The sequence below is a fragment of the Anolis sagrei genome, chromosome 1, assembly GCF_037176765.1.
Source record: "Anolis sagrei isolate rAnoSag1 chromosome 1, rAnoSag1.mat, whole genome shotgun sequence".
Taxonomy (NCBI): Eukaryota; Metazoa; Chordata; class Lepidosauria; order Squamata; family Dactyloidae; genus Anolis; species Anolis sagrei.
This window is the reverse complement of record NC_090021.1, coordinates 150062738-150087026: the sequence shown is the minus strand read 5'-3', so window position 1 is coordinate 150087026 and position 24289 is coordinate 150062738. Positions and strand designations below refer to the sequence as shown.

The window sequence follows — 24289 nt, the reverse complement described above, 5'->3', positions numbered from 1 at the left end:
CATATTTGGTATGCATGCTAAATTTGGTCCAGAACCATCATTGTTTGGGTTCATTGTGTGCTCTGGATGTAGGGGAACTACAATGCCTATAAATTCCTCCAAAGCCCTCCAGTATTTTTTGTTGGTCATGGGGGTTTTGTGTGCCAAGTTAGTTCTAGGTCCATTGTTGGTGAAGTTAGACTGCAGGTGAACTATACATCCCAGTACCTACAACTCCTACAAATCATGGTGAATTCTCCCCAAACCTCTTTAAATATGCTAACATTTGAAAAACACTCAAAATGACATCTTCTGAGCAAATTCCTCTTTTATTATAAGACACAACTACATATCTTTGGAAAAAACATAATTTGTATAATTATATTCAGAAATTCTACTTAAATGCAGATTAAGACAAAACACAAGAAATTTATTCCCCTCTCCTGCATCAATGCCCAGCTAAGGAATAGCAGTTATTTAAAAACCTACAAATCCTGAAATGATGTTTTGATATTTGTTTGTTCAAACTAACTAGAAAAGACCTCTGGAAGAGCCACAATGCCTTTATTGGTGCGATCAAATCTATAGCCTGAACTGTTACATAAAGATTATTATTATTATTATTATTATTATTATTATTATTATTATTATTTTGATGTTACAGGAATAAACTCCCTAAGGCTGCAAAAATCAACACAGTGTGTAAAAATACAATGCAGATCATATATAAAGTCCAAACAACTGCCCCTTTACAATAAACATACTTTTATTATCACAACCGTGGAACTATACCTAAGTATTCTTTCAAGTTTCTATTTTGCATTTTTGAACATGCATAAAATCAACATTGGCCTGATTAATTTAAAGACAACAGTTCTCAGTATTTCCTAAAGTACGACAGAGACTGTGCTTTTGATTATTTGACAAGGCTTAAAATATGTAATTACAGAATCATTATTTTAAAATTGATACATAGGTGTTTAAATCTTTGTGTGTTATTGTTTATATGTGACTTATATTAATTGTATTGTTTTTTGTTTATTGCTTTTTTTGTTTATTGATGTGTTGTCGGGCTTGGCCTCATGTAAGCCGCTCCGAGTCCCTTGGGGAGATGGTGGCGGGGTATAAATAAAGTATTATTATTATTATTATTATTATTATTATTATTATATTTCTTATATGGACAATTTCTTTATTCAAAAGTTATACCATCACAAGAAAAATTTAAAAATGAATGGGACCATGTATTTCAGTAGATATGATTTTTAAAAATGATCCATAGCCTCATTCATAAACATAACACTGGTTTTGGTTTTAGTGGGAATCTATTCCCTTTGGTTAGTATATTATAACTCATCTGTAGAGTGGGTTCTGAGTAAAAACATGTGGATTTCTCATAAAATATAGCTACACAAAGCAGAAAGTTTTAAAAAACACATCCTATTTTTCAAGGGTGTGTCTGTGCCATTCACAACATTACCTTTAAACTGCAAAAGGGCACAGAAGAATGAATTGTGTGGCAAATTTATTTCAAATAGATATATAAAAAGGTAAGCAATTATCTTTTTTAATTAACATCATTCAAATTAAGTAACTATTATCATTTTGCAGCTTCCCAGCCTTTATAGAATCTTGTACCCATTGCTCAGACACTATTTTAAATTTTCTTTCAAATGTTCTTCTGATTGTCTTTAGTCTCGTCAAATCAGCACCATCTGTACTGATGACATGGGACACTCCCTCCTCAAGCTGTGGGACAACTCTTGCTCCATGAAAGCGAAGGGTCAGTGCCCTAGTTAACAGTCTGGTTTGACTGATTGTGGCACCTGAACTGCTCACTTCATCAGAAGGATCCAGGTAAACGGTGCACTGCCTGAACAAACACAACCCAGAGCTGTCCCATAAATAACGTGCTTCTATGTCAGCAATCACCTCCCATGAGATCTTTTCCTCCAAGTCATTCATTCTTGAGAAGATCTCCTTTAACTGGGCCACACTGACATCAGCGGTGTAACTATCACCATAGGAATCATACTCACGGGCAAAGTGTTGTTTGGTTTCTGGAGACATGTGAATCATGAAAGCAGGCTGCCAAGGCACAAATTGTTTGGTCTGAAAACACTGTACAAGCCATTCCGCTCTCACGACATCATGCTTATCAGAAGAAATAATATTTTTCACTCTAACGTTCTCCGTTCCTGCGACAACACAGTAAGTGTCCGGCCCTGGATTTTGTACTATGCTGCCACCAAATTCTGCTATTTTGCTTTCTAGTTCATATTTTGTATAGCTTTCTGTCCCACTCATAACGCAGAACTCAACCTCATGAAACATACTGGAAACTTTGCTTACGCTGGAAAGATCAGGGGCTTTGAAGTGGTCCATTAGGCCAAGTTTCTTTTTAACCTTTGGCACAGTCTTGCGTTTCTTTTCTTGTGGCTCATTATCGCTTATATCAAGGTGCTTAGTTGCTAGCTTCCCAGAAGCTTTGCCTCTGAGTTGTTCGAGAAGGTCAAGCGTCATACATTCATGCCATTCTTTATCTTCTCTTATTTTCTCAATGCGAGGGAACCGTAAAGTGCACTCTGTTTTGTACATATCACTATTGACAATCTCAGCTGCTTTAATCTGAACAATGACTGAATTACAAGGCTCAATATAGACTTCAGGTTTCTCTGTTCCACACAGGATACTACAGGGAGGATCCTTTTTACGATATGGCTTCCAGTGTTTAGCTAATTTCAAGCCAAGATCATACAGCTCTTTCATGGTGTAACCTGAACCAACACGGCAAATGGAATGAAATACAGATGGTTTTTTACCAGGTGGTGGAGTTTCGGCAACAGCACATAAAAAATGGGACATCATGCCACCACGAAGACCTTTTCCCCAGTAGCCCCCAACAACTAAAAGGTCAAGTTCATCCATCAATCCGTTAACATACTCTGGTTTGATCTTCAGCCATCCTTCTCCACGTTTATCTGGCTTGTAAACTGACATTGGGTCCTTCACCACAATACCTTCTTCTCTGTTATCTATTGCCTCATTGAGAGCATCTACTACTTCTTTCCGAGTGTTTGCTTGGGTTTTTGATACCACTTGTATTCGACCTGGTATTGGTGTAAAGATTTTATTTAGTACTTCATATCTTTTGCTCAGCGTCTCATGGCCCAACTTTTGATCATTAATCATGAGAACATCAAAGACGCAGAAGCATGTCTGCAATTCAGAATCGTCAACCATCCTTTTGATATCAAATTTGTTTCCCTTTTGCATGAAGGTCTGCGTCGTGGGACTGTAGGCCATCATTTCACCATCTAAAATGCATTTCTGAACATTGTTTTCAAAAACATTATGGATGAATGGGGTCAATGAGCCTTCAAGAGGAGACGCACCAAATTGCTGAGTGTAATCAAACCCATTTCGGGAAAAATATTTGTAAACATCTCCATCTTTGTGCATCTGCATCCGTTCACCATCTAATTTGGTTTCGATGTAGAAACTCTGGTTGTTCATTTGTTTTTCAATCTGCTGTATGTTAGCAATAGCAGCAAGCATTGGCTTAAAGGCAGAAAATAATGTAATAGAAACATCACTAAGGAAGACAGAAGGGTCGTGCAACAGTCTACAAACCTTCTCCAAATCAGTGGTAACACTGTGCAATTCAGTAGCATCAGGATGGAATATAGAAAATATAGTTTGTTGGCTAATCCCAAGTTTCAAATCCTTTATGATCATTCTGATCAACCATTTCTGTTCAAGTGCTGTGCTCTGAGTTATTAACTGCAGAAGATATTTTTTCACTAGATCTTTTCTTCTAGCAGCATTATTGGTAGACACAGAATCTAAAATATCATTTACCTGTTGTATGGTCAGCTGACCTTGCTTGGGACATCTTGGCTTCAGCACAAAATAGGCAATCATAGCAAAGTCTCCAGCATCCCCCCGTGAACCAGTAGGTGTTCGGTAATTCAGAAGTTTTAAAGCATCTTTCCCATCTTTGGGTAAGTTCAGCAGTTCAATATAGAGCTTAGCAAGCATCGTTTCTTTAATTCCATAAGCCATCCTCTCTCTTTCCAACTGGGGAAGAATCAGTCTCATTGCAGGATAAAAAGAATCTGTGACATCCTTCTCATTTTTATGAAGAGCATCATGAAATTTCCTCCAGGAGTCTAAAAATTCTTTGAAATATTTTGTTTTCTCTGGTCGAGATTTCCCTTTTTGCATTCGTTCTAAAGTTGAACAAAGATCTCCAAAAGGAACTTGTGATGCCACAGTTAGCTTGGAAGGAGAATGTGACGCAGGGATAGAAGACATATTGATTCTTTTCTTCACTGTAAAATAAAAAAATGAAAAGGATCAAAAAAGCATATGAACTTTCTGTTTTGAAGAAATAAGTGTCCAGTTTTATCTGGCCATGGTGGTCCACGCTCTGGTCACATCCCGAATAGATTACTGCAACGCACTCTACGTGGGGCTACCTTTGAAGATGGTTCGGAAACTGCAGTTAGTCCAAAGGGCAGCAACCAGATTACTAACAGGAGCTACATACAGGGAGCATACCACCCCCTTGTTGTGTCAGCTCCACTGGCTACCTGCCCACTTCCGAGCTCAATTCAAAGTACTGGTTTTGACCTATAAAGCCCTATACGGTTCTGACCCAGCTTACTTGTCCAAATGCATCTGCCTCTACGTCCCACCTCGTAACTTAAGATCATCTAGGGAGGCCCTGCTCTCGCTCCTGCCAACATCGCAAACGCAGCTGGCGGGGACGAGAGACAGTGCCTTCTCGGCTGTAGCCCCCCGCCTGTGGAACGCGCTTCCAAATGAAATATGATCGACCCCATCCCTCCTGGCATTCAGGAAGAAATTAAAATCTTGGTTTTGGGACCAGGCTTTAGGATAATAAACATAGAGCAGCACTTTGATTGGAAATGGATTGGCAAGATGATATATATTATTGTTCTATCAATGGGTTTGTGGACTGAGTATTGTTTTAGTTTAATGACTGTTATGATAATTTGGTTATAATTAATTGCTATTGTTTTAACACTGTATGTATTGGAAATGGATTGGCAAGACGATATATATGAGGATACGGTTTTATTGTTCTTTGATTGGAAATGGATTGGCAAGACGATATCTATGAGGATACGGTTATATTGTTCTATCAATGGGTTTGTGGACTGAGTATTGTTTTAATTTAATGACTGTTATGATAATTTGGTTATAATTAATTGCTGTTTTAACTCTGTATGTATTTATGGTTTTATACTGTGTTATTGATTTGTGGCATTGAATTGCTGCCTTTGTTAGCCGCTTTGAGTCCCCCCCCCCCCCCCCCCGGGGTTGAGAAGGGCGGGGTAAGAATCCTGTAAATAAAATAAATAAATACTTCTGTTTCTTTTTCTTTGAACCAGTCACATGTCTTCATACTTCAATTAAAATACCATACGTCTTCCATTCTAAAATGCCATTGATTGTAAGACGTACACTAATTTCAGTATTAAAGCTTTTTTGAGATATCCATATCCATACATACATACATACACACACATACTATTCCCCTGCCACGCGTTGCTGCGGCCCAGTCTGTGTATATGTGTTTTGTGTGTGTATATGTGTTTTGTGTATATATATGTGGTTTTGTGCATGCATTGTAATGTAGTTTTGGTTTTTGGCTTTTAAAGTCTCTTTTGCTGTGTTTTTCAGTATTTTTATGAGTGATGGTCACTTGTTGGCCTGTAATGTGTCTTGTGTCCAAATTTGGTGTCAATTCATCCAATGGTTTCTGAGTTATGTTAATCCTACAAACAAACATTACATATATATATATATATATATATATATATATATAGACACACACACACACACACACTAGCTGTCCCCTGCCACGCGTTGCTATGGCCCAGTCTGGTAATCTGGAAAATAAAGTAATGAGAAAGTGTTGGTTTCTAATATATGTAATTCCTTTATGCTTGTGAGTAAACAGTATTTCTTGTTGTTTCTTTGTCAGTGTTGATGTGGAGAGTGTCTGGTTTGCCTACTCTGGAATATGCAACATATCATAGTACTTCTTTAAGGGTCTCTTTCAAATCTATGATACTATATCTGTGTGTGTGTGTGAGAGAGAATCATATCTATCTATCTATATTTATGACTGGATGGCTCTTTGTCAGGGCTGTGATTACATTTTCTTGCCCTGGTGAAGAGAGTTGGACTGGATGGCCTTAAGTATTTTCTGTTGGTCATGGGGGTTCTGTGTGGGATTTTTGTGTCAAGTTTGGTCCAGATCCATCATTGTTTGAGTCCACAGTGCTCTCTGGATGTGGGTGAACTACAATTCCCAAACTCAAGGTTAATGTCCACCAAACCCTTCCAGTTTTTTCTGTTGGTCATGGGAGCCCTGTGTGCTAAGTTTGGCCCAATTCCATCATTGGTGGAGTTCAGAATGCTCTTTGATTGTAGGTAAACTATAAATCCCAGCAACGACAATTCCCAAATGACAAAATCATTTTTTTTTTAGTGGAGGACATACATTGGGTTGTTTGGTGTCTTGTGTCCAAATTTGGTGTCAATTCCCCCAGTGGTTTTTGAGTTCTGATGGTATCACAAACAAACATTACATTTTTATTTATATAGAAGATATATATACACACACATACACACACACACACATACACATGCACCTGTGATTCTAAGATGCACCCTGTTTCAGAGATATTTATATGGGGAAAAAGGAATGCCTTAAAATGGAAGAAATACAAAATTGGGTTGCTGTAAGTTTTCTGGACTGTATTTGGCCATGTTCCAGCCTGACATTTCACCCACATCGATGGCAGGCATCCTTAGAAACATCAGGAGAGAATGCTGGGTGAAAGGCTCCTTAGATCCAGGATCCTTAGACCCACTTCTCAAAGTATATAAAGCAAAGGTTACTCCCATGCTCTTGTACGGAGCTGAAGTTTGGGGTCTAAACCAGGTACCATTATTAGAGCAATCACAATCACAGCACCTGCGAAGTTTCCTAGGAGTGGACAGGATGACCCCAGCTGCCGCAGTAAGAGCGGAACTGGGAGTACACACAGTGGATGGCTTATCCAAAATCAGGGCCTACAACTACTGGGCAAAACTGATGGCCATGGAAAATGATAAGACTCCCAAAACTGTGCCTGTTAGAGCAGATAGAAAATCAACATCAGACCTCTTGGTTAGTTCTCCTGACAAAATACATTAGGAGCTGTGGACTTCCAACTCGGTATCCGAATCTCTTAGAAGAGTTAGACCCAAAAATAGTTGCTCAACGAGTATTGGATATAGAAGGCCAAAAAGACATCGCTACCCTCAGTAAAGCTGGCTCACTGAAATGGTTAGGCCGCTTTAAACATACCTTCCAAACAGCTCGATATCTAAAAACAGAAATGCCTAAACACCTCAGGAGGGTATTTACCAGAGCTCGTTTTGAACAGCTGGATACAATGGACAAGCACAGAAGGTTTAATCAAGTCCCATACAACGAACGATTTTGTATTTGTGGAGCACCAGAGGTGGAGGATATCACACATGTATTGTTTAACTGTGAGCTGTATAAGAAAGAGAGAGACCATTGCCTTGGACCATACATTATTCAAAAAACACACTGGGACCCATATATTAAAACCTAATTTTTGTTGGCCGGCCAGAACCCTAAAATAACACACAAAACAGCCCTTTTTCTATTCAAAGCAACACAGCTGAGAATTGCACATTTAGAATAATTGGGGTAAACTGTGGAGGTGACGCAGACATTTGACCTGAACGAGATCTTGTTAACAGCTTGTTTATTTTAACTCCTTTTATACCGAGGGTTGTATGTTGGATGTATGACTATGTGTTAATTGTGTTATGTGTTAAATGTTTTGATACGGCCAATAGGCCAATCAATAAAACGTATCTATCTATCTATCTATCCCACATCGATGGCAGGCATCCTTAGAAACATCAGGAGAGCATGCTGGGTGAAAGACAAATACAGTAAATAAATATATATATATTCCAGTTAAAAGCAGATAATGTGGGATTTTATTCAGCCGTGTGGAAGGGGCCTCGGGCTGCCTTTCTTTGGCCCAGGAGGAAAGGCTGGGCCTGAGTGTCTCACCCAGGGAGACCCATGAAGGGCTGAGAAGTGAGCCAGGGAGATGGAGGGGAAGGGAGAAGGCCTCTCTCCCAGGCAGTCCCCCTCCCCCAGCCCGAAAGGAAAGCGTCAGTGGTTCCCATGGAAACGAGACACACACGCAAACGCTGCCTCACCGGTCGCGCGCGGAGAGACGGAGACCCCCTCCTTCCTTCCTGTCTTGCCCTCCACACGCATGCGCAGTCCCTCAGCCTCGCGACGCCACGCCTTCTTAGGCCGCGCGCTGCCTGTGATAGGCTGCTGCTTGGGCGCGTGGCCGTTCAGGCCCTTTTCGTCCTTTGCCCTGGAAGCGCTTCTTCCTGGTGCGCTTCTGCCTTCCCGGAAGCGGCGGGCGACTGACCTGAGAGGAAGGAAGGAAGAAAAGGAGGACGGGACGGGGGATGTCAAGCCCGGTGAGGAGCGAGGAGCACCGCAGCGCTGGAGGCTTAGGCTTAGGTAGGCGAGCTGAGAGGAAGAACTGGGTCGCGCAGGCGCAGCAAGGTTTCCCTCCTTCTTTCCCCTTCCCCTTCAATAATAAAATACTTGGGGCACCTGTGAAGGGCTGGTCTCTTGGCAACGGAAGCGCAGGGACCGGAGGGAGGGGGCTGCTCCACGTGTACTGCATATTCCCCTCATCCCTGCTTTTCCCTCAAAAGGCTTGGCGCCGAACATTCCCTCAGAATGGGCACAAGCCTACTCCAGTCTCTTCCAGGCGGAGCCTGAGGGGCAGGCGGCGAGCAAGGCGCCAGGCAATAATAGGCCTCGCTTTAGCCCGGCACCCTGAGACCTGTCCATCTGGCACGGCGTGCAGCGGGGCCTAGGCGCGCCCGCCCGCGGGAAAGCACGCGCTTCCTCCATGAGCTCGGCTCTCACCTGCCTTGAGGGTCTTTACAGGTGTGGCCTTTGTGAAGAATGCGCTTCCCTCTTTCCCAAATGGAAGAGCTTCCTGGGGGCCCTTCCACACAGCTGAATACAATCTCACATTGCCTGCTTTGAACTGGGATAAATGGCAGTGTGGACTCAATAATAATAATAATAATAATAATAATAATAATATATTTTTTGTCGTGTCAGGAGCAAGTTGCTTCTGGTGTGAGAGAATTGGCCGTCTGCAAGGACGTTGCCCAGGGAACGCCTGGATGATTTGATGTTTTATCATCCTTGTGGGAGGCTTCTCTCATGTCCCCGCATGAGGAGTGGGAGCTGATAGAGGGAGCTCATCCGCCTCTCCCCGGATTTGAACCTGCGACCTGTCCTGCTGGCACAGGGGTTTAATCCACTGCGCCACTGGGGGCTCCTATAATAATAATACTTTATTTATACCCCGCTACCATCTCCCAAAGGACTCGCTGCGGCTTACATGAGGCCGAGCCCACAATACATCAATAATAAAAGCAATAACAACAAATAATATTATTTATTTATTTATTTACTTTGCTTCTATATCGCAGTTCTCAGCCCGGAGGCGACTCACCGCGGTTCACAACACACAAAAAACAGCAAAAATTCAATGCACTCATATAAAAACAGTTAACGACCTAATCTAATACACAGTTAATACACAATGACTATAATAACCATTCACTAGCGTCTCATTACTAAAAACACGATCCAGATTCGTCATCCATTGTTCAATTCCTATGTCATCACCAATCATTGCACTAATTATTCGAACGCCTGCGCAAATAACCAGGTCTTTACTTTTTTGCGGAATACCATTAGAGATGGTGCTAATCTAATGTCTGTAGGAAGGGCGTTCCACAGCCGGGGAGCCACCACCGAGAAGGCCCTATCTCTTATAATACAAAACAATAAAGTAAAATCATAACAAAAATAAGCAATAAACATTAACAGTAACACAACAACATTTAAAATGTATTGTCAAAAGCTTTCATGGCCGGCATCACTGGGTTGTTGTAGGTTTTTTCGGGCTATATGGCCATGCTATAGAGCAGGGGTCCTCAAACTAAGGCCCGGGGGCCAGATACGGCCCTCCAAGGTCATTTACCTGGCCCTCGCTCAGGGTCAACAACAATAACGACAACAATCCTATCTCATCAGCCAAAAGCAGGCCCACACTTCCTATTGAAATACGAATAAGTTCATATTTGTTAAAATTACTCTGCATTTTAATTATTGTATTGTTTTTAAGTGTTTTTTGCACTATAAATAAGATATGTGCAGTTTGCATAGGAATTCATTCGTGTTTTTTTCAAATGATAATCTGGCCCTCCAACTATTTGAGGGACTGTGACCTGGCCCTCTGTTTAAAAAGTTTGAGGACCCCTGCTATAGAGGTATTCTCTCCTGACGTTTTGCCTACATCTATGAAAAGAATCTGCAAACCCCACCTCCTCCTCCAAGATGAACTGAACCACCTAAACTAGGCTTTACAGGCCAATGGATACTCCGCTTCAGACATCGGTCTGCAAGACTGAGAACAAGCCACGAGAGTAAAGACAAAGATCCACCCAGAGGAAAAGTGTTCTTGCCATACATCAAGGAAACCATTGACCGCATAGGGAAGCTGATGAGGAAACACAACATACAAACTATCTACAGACCCACCAAGAAAATCTAACAAATGCTACATTCAGCGAAAGACAAGAAGCATCCTCACTTCTGCAGGAGTCTACCGTATACCATGCAGCTGTGCACAAGTCTACATAGGGACCACCAAACGCAGCGTTGCCCAAATACGAATCAAGGAACATGAAAGGCACTGCAGACTTATTCAGCCAGAGAAGTCAGTCATAGCAGAGCACCTGATGAACCAACCTGGACACTACATATTAGTTGAGAACACAGAAATGCTGGACCACTCTCACAACCACCATGTCAGACTACACGGAGAAGCCATTGAAATCCATAAGCATGTGGACAATTTCAAAAGAAAGGAGGAAGCCATGAAAATGAACAAAATCTGGCTACCAGTATTAAAAAAAACCTCTAAAATTACAACAGCAAAACAACAGAGAGGAAACAATCAGGGACAGCTAATCACCTCTCAACAAAATATTCCCCCAGGCACTGCCAGGCCACACCAAAAAAGTGCCAGGCCATCAAATCCTAATCAAGGTGGTCAGTTGAAACATTCATACCTAGCTCCAACAGACAAGAGTTCTTTGTCCCATCCTGGTCATTCCACAGATATATAAACCCAATTTTCCTAGTTCCAACAGACCTCACTATCTCTGAGGATGCTTGCCATAGATGCAGGCGAAACGTCAGGAGAAATGCCTCTAGAACATGGCCATATAGCCCGAAAAAACCTACAACAACCCAGTGTGGACTCAGATAACCCAGTTCAAAACAGATATTGTGGGGTTTTCTGCCTTGGTATTCTGGGTTATATGGCTGTGTGGAAGGGCCCTGAGCTGGTGAGGTTGTCCCACTTGGATTTGACCTGTGCTTTCCAACTTCTGATCCATAAAGAGGAAAAGCGTTGCACAGTGGGCTTTTGACTGGTAATGCAACTTTTCTGTTTAGACTACCTGTCCTTTAGTGCGAACAAGAGAAAGGACCTTCTCCATGATTACTCCTTGCAACTGGAACCCCTCCCTAAAGAAATAAAAATGGCCCCCACCCTTCTCTCCTTCAAAAACAATTAAAAACCTATTTGTGCTCATTAGGTCTGGACTAATTAATACACCTTGACTGGAAACTATCATGGCCTTGTCAGCTCAGTTGGCGCTGTTGAATCATGGTGACATAATTAATTTTAAACTTTCTTAATGGAACCTTTAGTAAAATTGTAAAGTCTAGTTGTGTCCCACTCTGGGGAGTGGTGCTCATCTCCATTTCTAAGCCAAGGAGCCGGCGTTGTCCATAGACACCTCCAAGAACATGTGGCCAGCATGACTGCATGGAGCGCCATGCCTTCCCGCTGAATCGATCCCTATTGATCTACATTGATTTGCATGTTTTCGAACTTCTTGGTTGGCCGAAGCTGGGGGTAATGGTGGGAGCTCTCCCCGCTCCCCGGATTCAAACTGCTGACCTTTCAGTCAGCAGGCTCACCACCTAAGCGGTTTAACCCGCTGCACCACCAGGGGCTGTAATTGGCATGACCTTAAGTGATTCTGAAATCGAGGTTCATGTTTTTAGGTTAGCTATAATTTAATTTGATTATGTACATTTAGTTTTATGTTACAATTCATGATTAGATGTTGGTTTACTTTGGAATTCAGGTGGGTCGTTATTGTATTTGTGTTTATGGGTAGTTTTAAGGCATTGAATGTTTGCCTTCCTGTTTGTGATTGCTGGAATCTGCCCTGAGTCCCCTAGGAGAGATAGGGCAGAATACAAATAAAGTATAATAATTATTATTATTTAGTACCAACCCATATTTTTAAGCTGACTTTTTAATTAAAAAAATAAAGGGATTTACTTCATAGGGAATGGGGGTGTGCAGATTTGTTAGTCTTCATTAAGTTGTATCAAATTTGTGAAATTCACACTTAACAGGTGATATCCGACACGTGGACGTGGCCTGTGCCAAAAACTTGAGAATCGAAACTTACGCACTACTTTTTAATTTGCATTTTATAAGTCTCAGAAGCCTCCCAAAGTCAGTTTTATGATCATCACAAGGAAGCAAAGCAAGGCCAGAAAGGATGCCTTTCCTCTTTAAATTATTGGTCTCTTGCCATTAGGAGAGAGAAAGCAGGAAGAAAGCAGAGTTTGCTGTGAAAGAAAGCACAGAACCCTGGGCAGTGTAGTTTGGGAAGGCAAGGAGCCCTATTCCAGAAGATACAAAAGGCCCTGCCCTAAACTACATTTCCCAGAATTCTGCTCAGCATCAGAAAACCCAAATCAGGATCGGGGAGAGATTTGTCTCTTCGTAGCAGCAGGTAGCCAGAGTACCAATAAATTGTTGAATCTGCAACAAGGAGGACTGACTGATACTTATAGTAAATAAATCAGTTCTGTGTTGGGAAGAAATCCCTAAATGGATAGCTGTTGGGGGTCCCTTCCAACTCAATAGGGGAAGCATTTTAATTTAGAGGCCGGATGGCCATCTGTCAGGAGAGTTTTGATGGTTCCCTTCTGCCTGGAAGAAGGGAGTTGAACTAGATGGCCCTGTGGGTCCCCATTCTAGCAAGTTTCGCCCCAATAGTTGCAAAAATGAGGGAGAAAAGAGCCCCTAAAGTTTATCCAATTATAGTAGTTATGTGCAATTACTGTAACAAAACAGTAGAATATACTAGTTCAAAGTGGCTGAGGTGTCCATTGTTGGATGATGGCTCCTAATGTTTTCCCTCTTAAATGCCTTGTTCAACAATTTTCACTGTTCAACTTCAAGTCACCAACAAGAGTGCTTCTTATATCACTTAATGTGCTGGTATAGCAATTCTAGCAATGATTTTTTTTAATTAAAAAAATGTTCCAGTGTCTTAAACATGTATTGCTTGAATTTATTTTCTTTTTCCTCCTTGTTCTAGCTCTAGTACTAAATCCTGTGGGTATTCTTGTTTATGAAACAGTTCCTGATTTAAAGTTGAAAAGAGATGGCCTTTATAAGAGAGTCTTCATTCAAGAAATTGATTATTAGGTACGACTTTACCTAATGGCTGTTCTTTTTATCTTAATGTACTGTATATAATGTATATTACCAGAAAACTCAGACTGCACTATATTTTCTGTCCTGTCAGGTATAGTATATCTTACATTACATTGCTAATGACTGCACTCATAGGTGAAATTAGAACTGGAAAAATGATATTCTTTTGTATGTCAAAGGTTTCATATGCTTCCAAATATCCTTACGATATTTGATTGTACCCTTACTATATTGTAATCACAACATCATTAATATGAATTGAAGTCTTTTCCATTATTGGTATTGCTCTCGGTAATTCTAAATGGTTGCACTGAAATGAGATTTAGGATTTGTTTTCTCAATGTTCTCTCTAGGAATATATACTGAGAGTTATTGAAGAAGTGTGTATTTGAAAGTGCATGCCATTATAGTTTTGTCCTTATAGAATGGTCCCTGACAGCTTTTTGCATTATATAAGTGTTTCCAAACAACACTGTATTACTACAAATAATAAAAAAGATTAGGGAAACTACTTTAATTGTTTACCCAAAAAAAATTAAAGTTAGGAAAATAGGATGACTTGTATGTAATCATTCTAAGCCAGAGCGAGGCATTTTATCAGAGGGTGGAGCTACACTAACCCATTATCCTGGGGCTCATCTGGCATAGTTTACATGGGATCAGCCCAAGGTGGTTTTCACAGCTACCATTGTGGAATTGGGAGGAAGTCCTGACTGCCCAGCAGTGCTGAACCTGGTTTGGTACCTTTGGATGGCCAACCCTATCATACACTCAAATTTTATGTGTCACAGTAATCTCCTAGGCATGACATTATATTTATTTTATTTGTTTCCAGCATTTTTACCCCGCCCTTCTCAACCCCCGCGGGGGGGGGGGGGGGGCTCAGAGCAGCTAACATAGGCAGTAATTCGATGCCACAAATCAATAACATAGTATAAAACCATAAATACATACAAGGTAAAAAGAATAGCAATTAATTATAACCAAATTATCATAACAGTCATTAATTGAAAACAATATTCAGTCCACAAACCCGTTGATAGAACAATAAAACCGTATCCTCATATATATCATTTTGCTAGTCCATTTCCAATCAAAGTGCTACTTTATGTTTATTGTCCGAAAGCCTGATCGCAAAACCAAGATTTTAATGGATCCTGCTGTTCATCTGTCACCTGCAGGGATGTTGTATGGGGGAGAAGGGAAAGAAGGAATCTCTCCCTCTTTGTCCTTCCTCCTTTCCCTGATCACTCTGTTGCCCTGGCTAATGAGCCTGGGAAATACAGGATGGCTGTGTGAACAGTTGTATTTGATTCTGTCTTGGAACTGAGGCATCTATTTACGTGGGCCCAAAATCATGGGTTGCTCCGAATTCTGGGCCAGAATTTGGAGTATCCTGTGACTTGGGTTAACACAGGTCAAGGCTGCCTTAAAGTGGGCTTGCCCTAGATCGACTGTTCAGCGTTTTGCTTCCATGGAGCAATTTTGGGGAACCTTTAGATTAAATTGTCAATGCAAATGTGCCAAGAGGTGAGGAAAACGGCCTCATGTTGTTTTTATGATTTCAGAATGTTCCCACACCACTATTTATTTTTATGTGTGAAAATCGATTGTGTTGCTCAGCATACTCTACTGTGTGGGCAGTTTAGTTTTGTCCCCCCCCCCTTCCAGCTGACTTCCTGCTTTTAAAAGGATCTAAAAGATCTAAAACAGATGAGGAATATAAAAAAGCATGGCAACCCACCCTCATTTCACCTAGAGGTGTAGAGGGGACATGGTGAGAAATAGTATTGAGCAGTTTTTCAATGTTCATATTCAACAAGGTGCTACTGTTACATTATGTATGAGCCCAATACACACTGGGATACCGACGAGGGAGTGCTGATGTACATCTTTAGAGTACAGTGTTCACCAGGACACTCTTGCCAGTGCCCTGTTATAGATCTTGACAATTCACTAACAGGGTTCTTTAGCACATCTGCCACTTAATAATATAATAATAATAATAATAATAATAATAATAATAATAATAATAATAAACTTTATTATACCCCGCCACCATCTCCCCGATGGGGACTCAGAGCGGCTTACATGAGGCCAAGTCCAAATAACAATTACAGTAAAGAAAAAAACAAAACACAAACCGAAAACGCGAACAATAACATATTAACATAAAACATATACATACATAACAATGTAAAAAATTACAATAAGCACTGGCACAATAACAATGGGCAGGCTACATGTAATGATTAAAAGACAAACTGATTAAAACCCCCCTCACATACCCTCTCTTCTTATTTTATTTATTTATTTATTTCAAAGTTTTATATACCTCATAACCATAAAAACACATACAGTCGGTAAAATATCAAAATACACATTACAATAAAACATTAAAAAGCACATATATTTAAAACTACAGTGGTCAGTCGTCATACTAAAATTGAATATACACCGTCTTCCATCCAGATCATTGTCTCATTCTTCGAAAGCCTGTCTCCATAACCACGACTTCACCTGTTTCCTGAATGTCAGGATTGTTGGGGCGGTTCTAACCTCTGGCGGGAGAGAGTTCCAGAGTTGCGGGGTCACTACCGAGAAGGCTCTGTCCCTCGTCCCCACCAGCTGCGCTTGTGAGGTTGGTGGGACCGAGAGCAGGGCCCCTCCAGATGATCTTAGTAATCTTGATGGTTCGTAGGGGAGAATACGTTCGGAGAGGTAAACCGGGCCGGAGTCGTTTAGGGCTTTATAGGCTAACACCAGCACTTTGAATTGTGCTCGGAAGCTAATTGGCAACCAGTGGAGCTGGTGTAACAGCGGAATGGTGTGCTCCCTGTACCCAGCACCCATTAGTAATCTGGCTGCCGCACGTTGTACTTGCTGCAGCTTCCGGGCAGTCTTCAGAGGCAACCCCACGTAGAGAGCATTGCAGTAGTCTAAATGGGATGTAACCAAAGCGTGGACTACCATGGCCAAGTCAGCCTTCCCAAGGTACGGGCGCAGCTGGCGCACAAGTTTTAGTTGTGCAAAAGCTCCCCTGACCACCGCCGAAACCTGGGGTTCCAGGCTCAGCGATGAGTGTAGGAGAACTCCCAGACTGCGAACCTGCGCCTTTAGTGGAAGTGTGACCCCGTCCAGTACAGGCTGTAACCCCGTATCTTGTCTGGATTTAGTTTCAATCTGTTGTCCCTCATCCAGTCCGTCACAGCGGCCAAGCACTGGTTCAGGACCTGAACAGCCTCCTTAGTAGCAGGTGAAAAGGAGTGATAGAGTTGGACATCATCTGCGTACAGATGACACCGCACCCCAAAACTCCGGATGATCTCTCCCAATGGCTTTATGTATATGTTAAACAATATAGGGGACAGTACTGAACCCTGCGGGACTCCACAGTACAATGGCCGAGGAGTTCAGAGGGCTATTGCCAGCTCCCTGCATGGCTGTGATCATCATTTTTGGGCAACAGGCATATCTGTCGCTCTTGGTAACTTTGGAGGGATTTGAATTTGCATTTGTTGGCATGTTTATTCAGTTAAAATGTTGCAGGGTGTTGTCAAAGAAGAGATCTTAATGAATATCCCTCCCTGCATAGTTTTCACTCTCTGATCATAATGGTCAGAAGATTCCCAGTGTGAGTGAAAGAGACACATTTACCCCAGGTGGTGTTTCCAGGTGTTCTACTCCTGTTAAGGAGTCTTATGATTATGAAGTCCCTCAGCATACACTTTTGGAGAGCATAAAGTGCTCTAGTATGGTTGGTGTGGCAGTCCTCAAAATGACTTTTCCGTAAAGCAAGGGGATGTGGTGGGATTGGTGGACAGGATTTACTGGCACGTCAACACAATTCTTTAAATCAGTTTCAAGCTCTAACTTTTGTTTATCAGCCTTTGTAGTTAAAAGTAGAGTTTGGCATAATTGAACTAAGTAATGGCATATGCAGTACATCAAAGCTTACACTAAGTTAAGGTTTTTAAGGAGCCACAAAATACTTCTCATCATTTATTTCAGAAGGGTCACCCACTTAATCCTAATAAATGCTACTATACTGGTAAATAGGCAGTAGGAATTCTTGCTCAGTGAATTTGATGGTGAAAATTTTGATTTCAGTCTGGGAGGGGGATTTAATGATGATTTAAATTGTACTGATTTAAAAGAACTCATCCTGAACAGTAGAACTTTCCACTGCCTCATTACACCGACACTTTAACCTTACTCTCAAAACTGTAATTATATTAATGTTGACAAACCAACAATATATGGAATGTATCTAGAATAAATGAGTAGTTGTTCATAGTTGTATGTGCTGCTCTTTCCTCATCAGAAGCAATCCTATTAATGTAATATGTTTCATTGTAGAAATGTGAACATTTTTATAATTCAAAATGTTTTTTTTTTTCTTTCAGGATTCATATTGACTAAGAATTCATTGACTGTTATAATGGAAAAATCATGGATGCTCTGGACTTTCATTGAGAAGTGGCTGCTTGCCTTGGTGTCATGGTCCTGGGCCCTTTGCCGTATTTCCCTCTTACCTTTGATAGTAACTTTCCATTTGTATGGAGGCATGGTTCTGCCTTTGTTAATATTTGTGTCTATTGCAGGTATACTGTATAAATTCCAGGATGTCTTGCTTTATTTCCCAGAGCAGCCCTCTTCTTCACGGCTTTATGTTCCTATGCCTACTGGCATTCCTCATGAAAACATCTTCATCAGAACCAAAGATGGTGTATTGCTCAATCTAATTCTTCTCAGATACACAGGAGACAATTCCTCATATTCGCCTACTATCATTTACTTTCATGGGAATGCCGGAAACATTGGTCACAGACTTCCAAATGCCTTGTTGATGCTAGTGAACTTGAAAGTCAACTTACTGCTGGTTGACTATAGAGGCTATGGGAAAAGTGAAGGCGAACCAAGCGAAGAAGGCATCTACTTAGATTCGGAGGCTGTTTTAGACTACATCATGACTAGGTCTGATCTTGATAAGACAAAAATTTTCCTCTTTGGCCGTTCCTTGGGAGGAGCAGTTGCTATTCAGCTAGCATCTGAGAATTCCCATAGAATTTCTGCCATCATGGTGGAGAACACCTTCCTTAGCATCCCACATATGGCCACCACGCTGTTTTCTTTCTTCCCCATGAGGTATCTTCCCTTGTGGTGCTATAAAAACAAGTTCCTCTCCTATCGAAAAATATCTCAGTGCAGAATGCCTTCCCTTTTCGTCTCTGGGCTTGCTGACCAGTTGATTCCTCCAGTTATGATGAAACAACTCTATGAACTTTCCCCTGCTCGGACTAAAAGATTAGCCATTTTTCCAGATGGAACTCATAATGACACTTGGCAGTGCCAAGGCTACTTCACTGCACTTGAACAGTTCATTAAAGAAGTGCTAAAGAGTCACTCCCCCGAAGAAACAGAAAAAATGTCATCAAATGTAACAATAATATAACTAATTCCAACCTGTCTTTCTGACTGTACCTGGACTTGTGGAAAGTGATAACGAATGACCATTTTGAAAATGTGTGCTCTGTCTGTACCTATCTAAAGAATGCAATTAAACATGGAGAGATCTGCTAATTTGTGATCCAGATAGTTTTTATATTCAGTACTGTAAATGGAGGAATACTTAGTTTGTTAATGCTAATTTTAAGACCCTTTTCATAAAGACATATTATATCAAATTGTTGCTGAATTAAAGCTATGCTGATTTTAAGGGAAGAGCAAATTTGTTACAGATCATGCATGTTTTGATGTCAAAGGTGTATATGGTTACCAGAACATACTTTGCAGCTTTGGTGTTTTTGATAAACCCCAAATTCTGTTGTTATGCATGAGTGATATTGTACGCTTAAAGTTATATACTGCAGTAAAGCAGTATGCAGTTAGCTCAGACAAGGCTACATATATGACTTCTAAATATCATATTCTGCCTTAAGGACAAATGAAAAATTATGCATTTAAAGTAGATGCTGCAGTAATTTTGATATTGTAATACATTGACAAAGTTAAGCAGCCTTGTTAGTCTACAGGCTGCTGTGTTTGCCTCTTGTACTAAAAGACTGGCTTCTTTTAAATTACATTCTTGGTGCCATTGATGGCTCATCCTCCAAAATCCTTGAGATGGAAAATGCAGCTATATAACAGTCTTACTGAAACACTGATCATTACTAAAATGGCAATTGGGCAACATAGAGGAATAGGAATATTTTTCATATTTTATTTATTATGCTTCCCCCCTGCAGCTTTTGTGCTATTTTAGAAAACTTTTAAATCTTTTTTTCTCAATGGACAAATAATAATGATGAATAAACCTTTTCCCTGGAACTTTATGTCAAGGTAGGGGTTTTAGCCATTTTGCTTGATGCAGTTATGCAGTTATCTGTGTAAATCACATGACTAGATAAAACATTAATATAAACCACAAGTATTCATCCATAAAAGCCAGTATCTTATTTCTCGTGAAGTATTTGTGAAATAAAGGGAATTGCTCAAGTAAACTTTGAAATGGTTGTGTCGGAACCAATAGTGAAGGCATAAGTACTAAAAAAAATTAGGAGTTTGATATTGTAAATTCTTCAGCAAAATCAGATCATTCTGGGCTACATGTGCTATGAAAGGTTTACTTTCCAAGAAAAAAGTCCCTTAACTGTTCTAGACTGCCTCAGAATCTTATAGAAGCTGCCACTTATTTTTTGATTTATTTCAAGAAAATTTTTTGTAAAAAATACTTCTGTCAATGCCTTGTTTTGAGAGCACAAAAGTGGTGTAATAGCATATTCATATGTTTTGTAGGATAGTGAAATCTTGCATTCTTTCATTACGAAGTTTTATTATGTCTGATTTTTCCTTGATTCCTTTACGTCCTTTCATGTTACATGCTATATTCCTTGCCATCTTCCCCAACTTATTATCCATTTTCTCTGTGTTCATTATGCTGTGTAAACTCTATCCTGTGTATTTTGCAGAAAATATCATGGAATATGTTTCACTAATTGTAGTATTTGCACTTTACTGTCTTTCATGGTTCTGTTCTGGTTTCTTTCATTTTGGAAACATCTCTCTACCTTCAATGTTTATATGATATTTTAAATGCCTGATCTTAAAACCACCTTGTACAATATTTGATGGATGGGTGGAGGGACTTTTGGTCTACAAGGGGATAATTACACAATTGGAGTGTTGTGTGGTTTCTGGGCTGTATGGCCGTGTTATAGCAACATTTTCTCCTTCAGATCCTCTGAAGATGCTAGCCACAGATGCAGGCAAAACTTGAAGAGAAAATGCTGCTAGAAAATGGCCATATAGCCCAGAAACTACACAACAACCCAGTGATTCCGACCATGAAAGCCTTTGACCATAAATTACACAATTCTTTCTTTGAGTATATTGGAGGGAGTTGTGGACCAAAATATCTGGAGAACCAAATGTTCTCAATCCCTGACTTGAAGATGATCCTATGGGATAGATATCAAGTATACGAATGCATTCACATAAAGAATGTAGCTAAAGCAACCATATAGAAATGCCTCTCCAAATACAGAAATTGCCTAACACAATTATGTGATTGGCATAATTGTGTTCGAAGCAATATTTATAATATTCAATTTGTTGTAAACATAGCACACCTTTCTCCATACTAGATTGAATTATACACACTTGGAGATTCTTATGTTTTAGAAGAAAATAAGTTTATCATATTTTTGTACTTAAAATAGCTTTTGGGATAATTAAAGCAGCTGGGCACAGAATTTCAAAGTTTGCTTTAAAAGTTCATGACATTTTAAGCTTTCTGATCTAGTTCAGGATGATTCTTGTTTTTCCAGGGATGATAACCTATCTGAAAGGGACAGAAAAACTCTTTCTTCCAAGGTAATGTTTATGTACAACCAGAGTTTAATATCTATTTACAATTTAGGTTCCATTTTGCATTGAGAACCATTTGGAGAATGCTGGCGAGATCTGGTTTCAGGTTGTGCCCTATCAAAATTGTAAAACCGTCTCCTCCATTTTGGTGCAAGCAATGATTGGAAGAATGTGAAATTATGTAGCACTGTAGTGGCAGATGTTTAAGATTTTAATTTACTGTCACCTAACTGTTTAATTGCAGTGGATTTATTGGCCAAAGCACCATAAAAATCAATATTTATTAAGGTTTAAGGGTAGAGTTTCACAAGCCCATTATTATTTACTAAATTTATGCCAAAATGTACATCTCAGTGATACATTAGGTACAATGAACTGGTTTTCAAAGTGCACAGATTATTTTCACCACAAAAGAGAAGGAAAGTGGCAGTTTTACAGTCAGGACTATATCATGTTTGAAATATTTTCTTATGTTGGTATTTAAAATAGTTGTGATGGAGAATGATGCAGGTGGAGAATTTATCCCTTCTTGGCCATGAAGACAAAAGCTGGGTAATGAATTTAGTTTCTAACAAGATGCAGGCCCAGCTCTGATACTGTCTCTTATCTCTCTCCTGTACAATTTTCATCATCTTTGGATTGTGCGTTTTTGGGCTGTATGGCCATGTTCCAGTAGCACTCTCTCCAAACATTTTGCCTTCATCTGTGGCTGGCATCTTCAGAGTATCTGAAGATTCCAGCCACAGATGCAGGCAAAACATTACGAGAGAATGCTGCCAGAACATGACCATACAGCCTGAAAAACTCACAGCAACCCATTGATTACTCCATGAAAACCTTTGACAATACATTTTGACATCTTTGGCTGATGGTGAAATCAGTGCAGTTCAAAAATTAATGGAATACATTTTGCACCTCTTGATTGATCTAATTAGGGTATAACCTTAATGTATTAATTTTGGATTTTGTTGTATTTTGCTTCATGTCCAACATGACTATTGTTGAATGTTTTCTAAATGTATGGCTTTATCTTTTGGTTTGCTAGATCAAAAAAAAATCATGGACCTGAAATTCTGTCAATTTTAAGTGATAGATATAGCAATATATATCTATCCTATATATTCATTTATAGAAATGTTAGTCAACAAAATCAACCCCCAAAACTTGCATTGATTTATCCACGAGTCAATGTAAGTACTGTACCTTTACTCAGAAAAGGAATAACCCCTTTCTCTGAGTAGGGTGGCAAAAAGTGAGATCCTATCTCGTCCTGGGTGAACCTAAAAGAAGCCCCAATCTGTCCTGCTTTTTTGGCCGTGGCACTGCTTCTGAACTGTTAGAATGTCTGGGTAGGGAAGTAGTACCGCCATCTTATTTGTTTTACCTCAGCTCTCTAATCTGTTCTTATCCATTTGGATTCTGATCCTGTCCTCTGAGGTCTTAGCTATCCTTTCCATTTTGGTGTCATTCAGGGGGATTTGCTTCTAAAAGTATACATTTTTGTAATAGTTTTTTTTTCTTTTTGCTTCATTTGTATATGTTGGAATGTGTAATAAATTGCTGCATTTACAATGGGTGTTAACTTCCTCTTTCTCAGTGTACATGGTCTGCTTTTAGTATATTTATACTTCTTTGTCATAACTTCTGATTTCCCACATCTGAATCTTCAACTGCACAGTCACACCATTTGGAACCTTTTGAGTACTTCAGTGTTGGCAATAGTTCTATTCTGCCTCCTCTACAGGCATGTTCCAGTGGCCTTGGTTTTTTCTATTCTGTCACAGTAATAGCAGTGGGCCTTCTACTTTACATTCTTTTCCTTCATCTTCTAATTTCCCTATTTGGCAGCTTCAAATGTTAAAAAGCAATGCTTTTCGATTTGGAGAGATTAGACGTTTACAAGAAACATTGCCTGGGGGGCGCCCGACTGTATTTACTCAGTCTTCGAGGAGGCTCTTTCCATGTCCCCCAAGCTAGCTGGCATTGTCCCCCCTGATGTGCGATGGGAAGTTGATGCTAAATGTGAGAGAAATAAGGTTGAACACTGTGAAAGCCACCCACTACATGGCTACCAACCTCCTCCCAGCAGACTCAAATCAAGGAAAAGCTTTATGAGAACTACCACTCCTCTTGGCGTCCCCCCAGCAACAGCAAGGGTATCCCTCTGGGCAGCTAAACCAGGAAATCCCAACTGTATGTCCCTCCACGAGGGTCTTCCAGGGGCAAACCAAGAATGGGCAACTTGGAAGTCCCTGAATAGACTCGGAAGCAGAGTGGGCAGATCAAAAGACAACCTGGCAAAATGGCACTACCTAAAAGAATTCCAAACCTTGTGTGACTGTGGAGCAGAACAGACAACTCCGCATCTGTATGCTTGTCCACTGTGCCCTGCCTCATGTATAGAGGAGGAATTGCTGGAGGCAACAGAGAATACTGTTGCCCGTTTTTGGTCAAAAGATATTTAGCCACCTGCGCGCCTTCTATTTTTATTAGTTTTTTACTAATTTATGCAATGCTTTTGATACAAAATAAATAAATAAACTTGGCAGCTATTTTGCCCTCTTTCTAGGAAGAGACAGAAGAAATGTTAGAAACTTGCTCTACAGATGTGAGGCCTATGACCATGTTATTGATGTGGAGCCTGTGGCTTTTCAGACTCTTCAAGTTCTACTTCCAGAGTGAACAAAAGGTAACCCTCCCCTCTCTTATGAAAGTGGGCATTTGTT

At 40.3% G+C, this 24289-nt stretch overlaps 2 protein-coding genes across 3 annotated transcripts; one reads left to right on the top strand and one right to left on the bottom strand.

Annotated features, from left to right (window-relative positions):
* Positions 1–289: 289 nt before the first annotated feature.
* Positions 290–8350, bottom strand: LIG4 (DNA ligase 4). The gene is made up of 2 exons (XM_060784912.2): positions 8269–8350; positions 290–4313 (listed from the first exon to the last, which is right to left on the bottom strand). Exons 1-2 carry the CDS (start codon positions 8327–8329, stop codon positions 1561–1563), a joined length of 2814 nt encoding a protein of 937 aa, XP_060640895.2. The 5' UTR covers positions 8330–8350; the 3' UTR covers positions 290–1560.
* A 69-nt stretch (positions 8351–8419) lies between these two features.
* On the top strand, positions 8420–19277 carry ABHD13 (abhydrolase domain containing 13). Of its 2 annotated transcripts, none has more exons than XM_060784933.2 (3): positions 8420–8544; positions 13576–13685; positions 18101–19277. In XM_060784933.2, exon 3 carries the CDS (start codon positions 18136–18138, stop codon positions 19147–19149), a length of 1014 nt encoding a protein of 337 aa, XP_060640916.2. In that variant the 5' UTR covers positions 8420–8544; positions 13576–13685; positions 18101–18135; the 3' UTR covers positions 19150–19277. The 2 variants fall into 2 exon arrangements, with proteins under 2 accessions (XP_060640916.2, XP_060640907.2); XM_060784924.2 differs by having other exon boundaries at positions 8420–8587.
* Positions 19278–24289: the final 5012 nt, after the last annotated feature.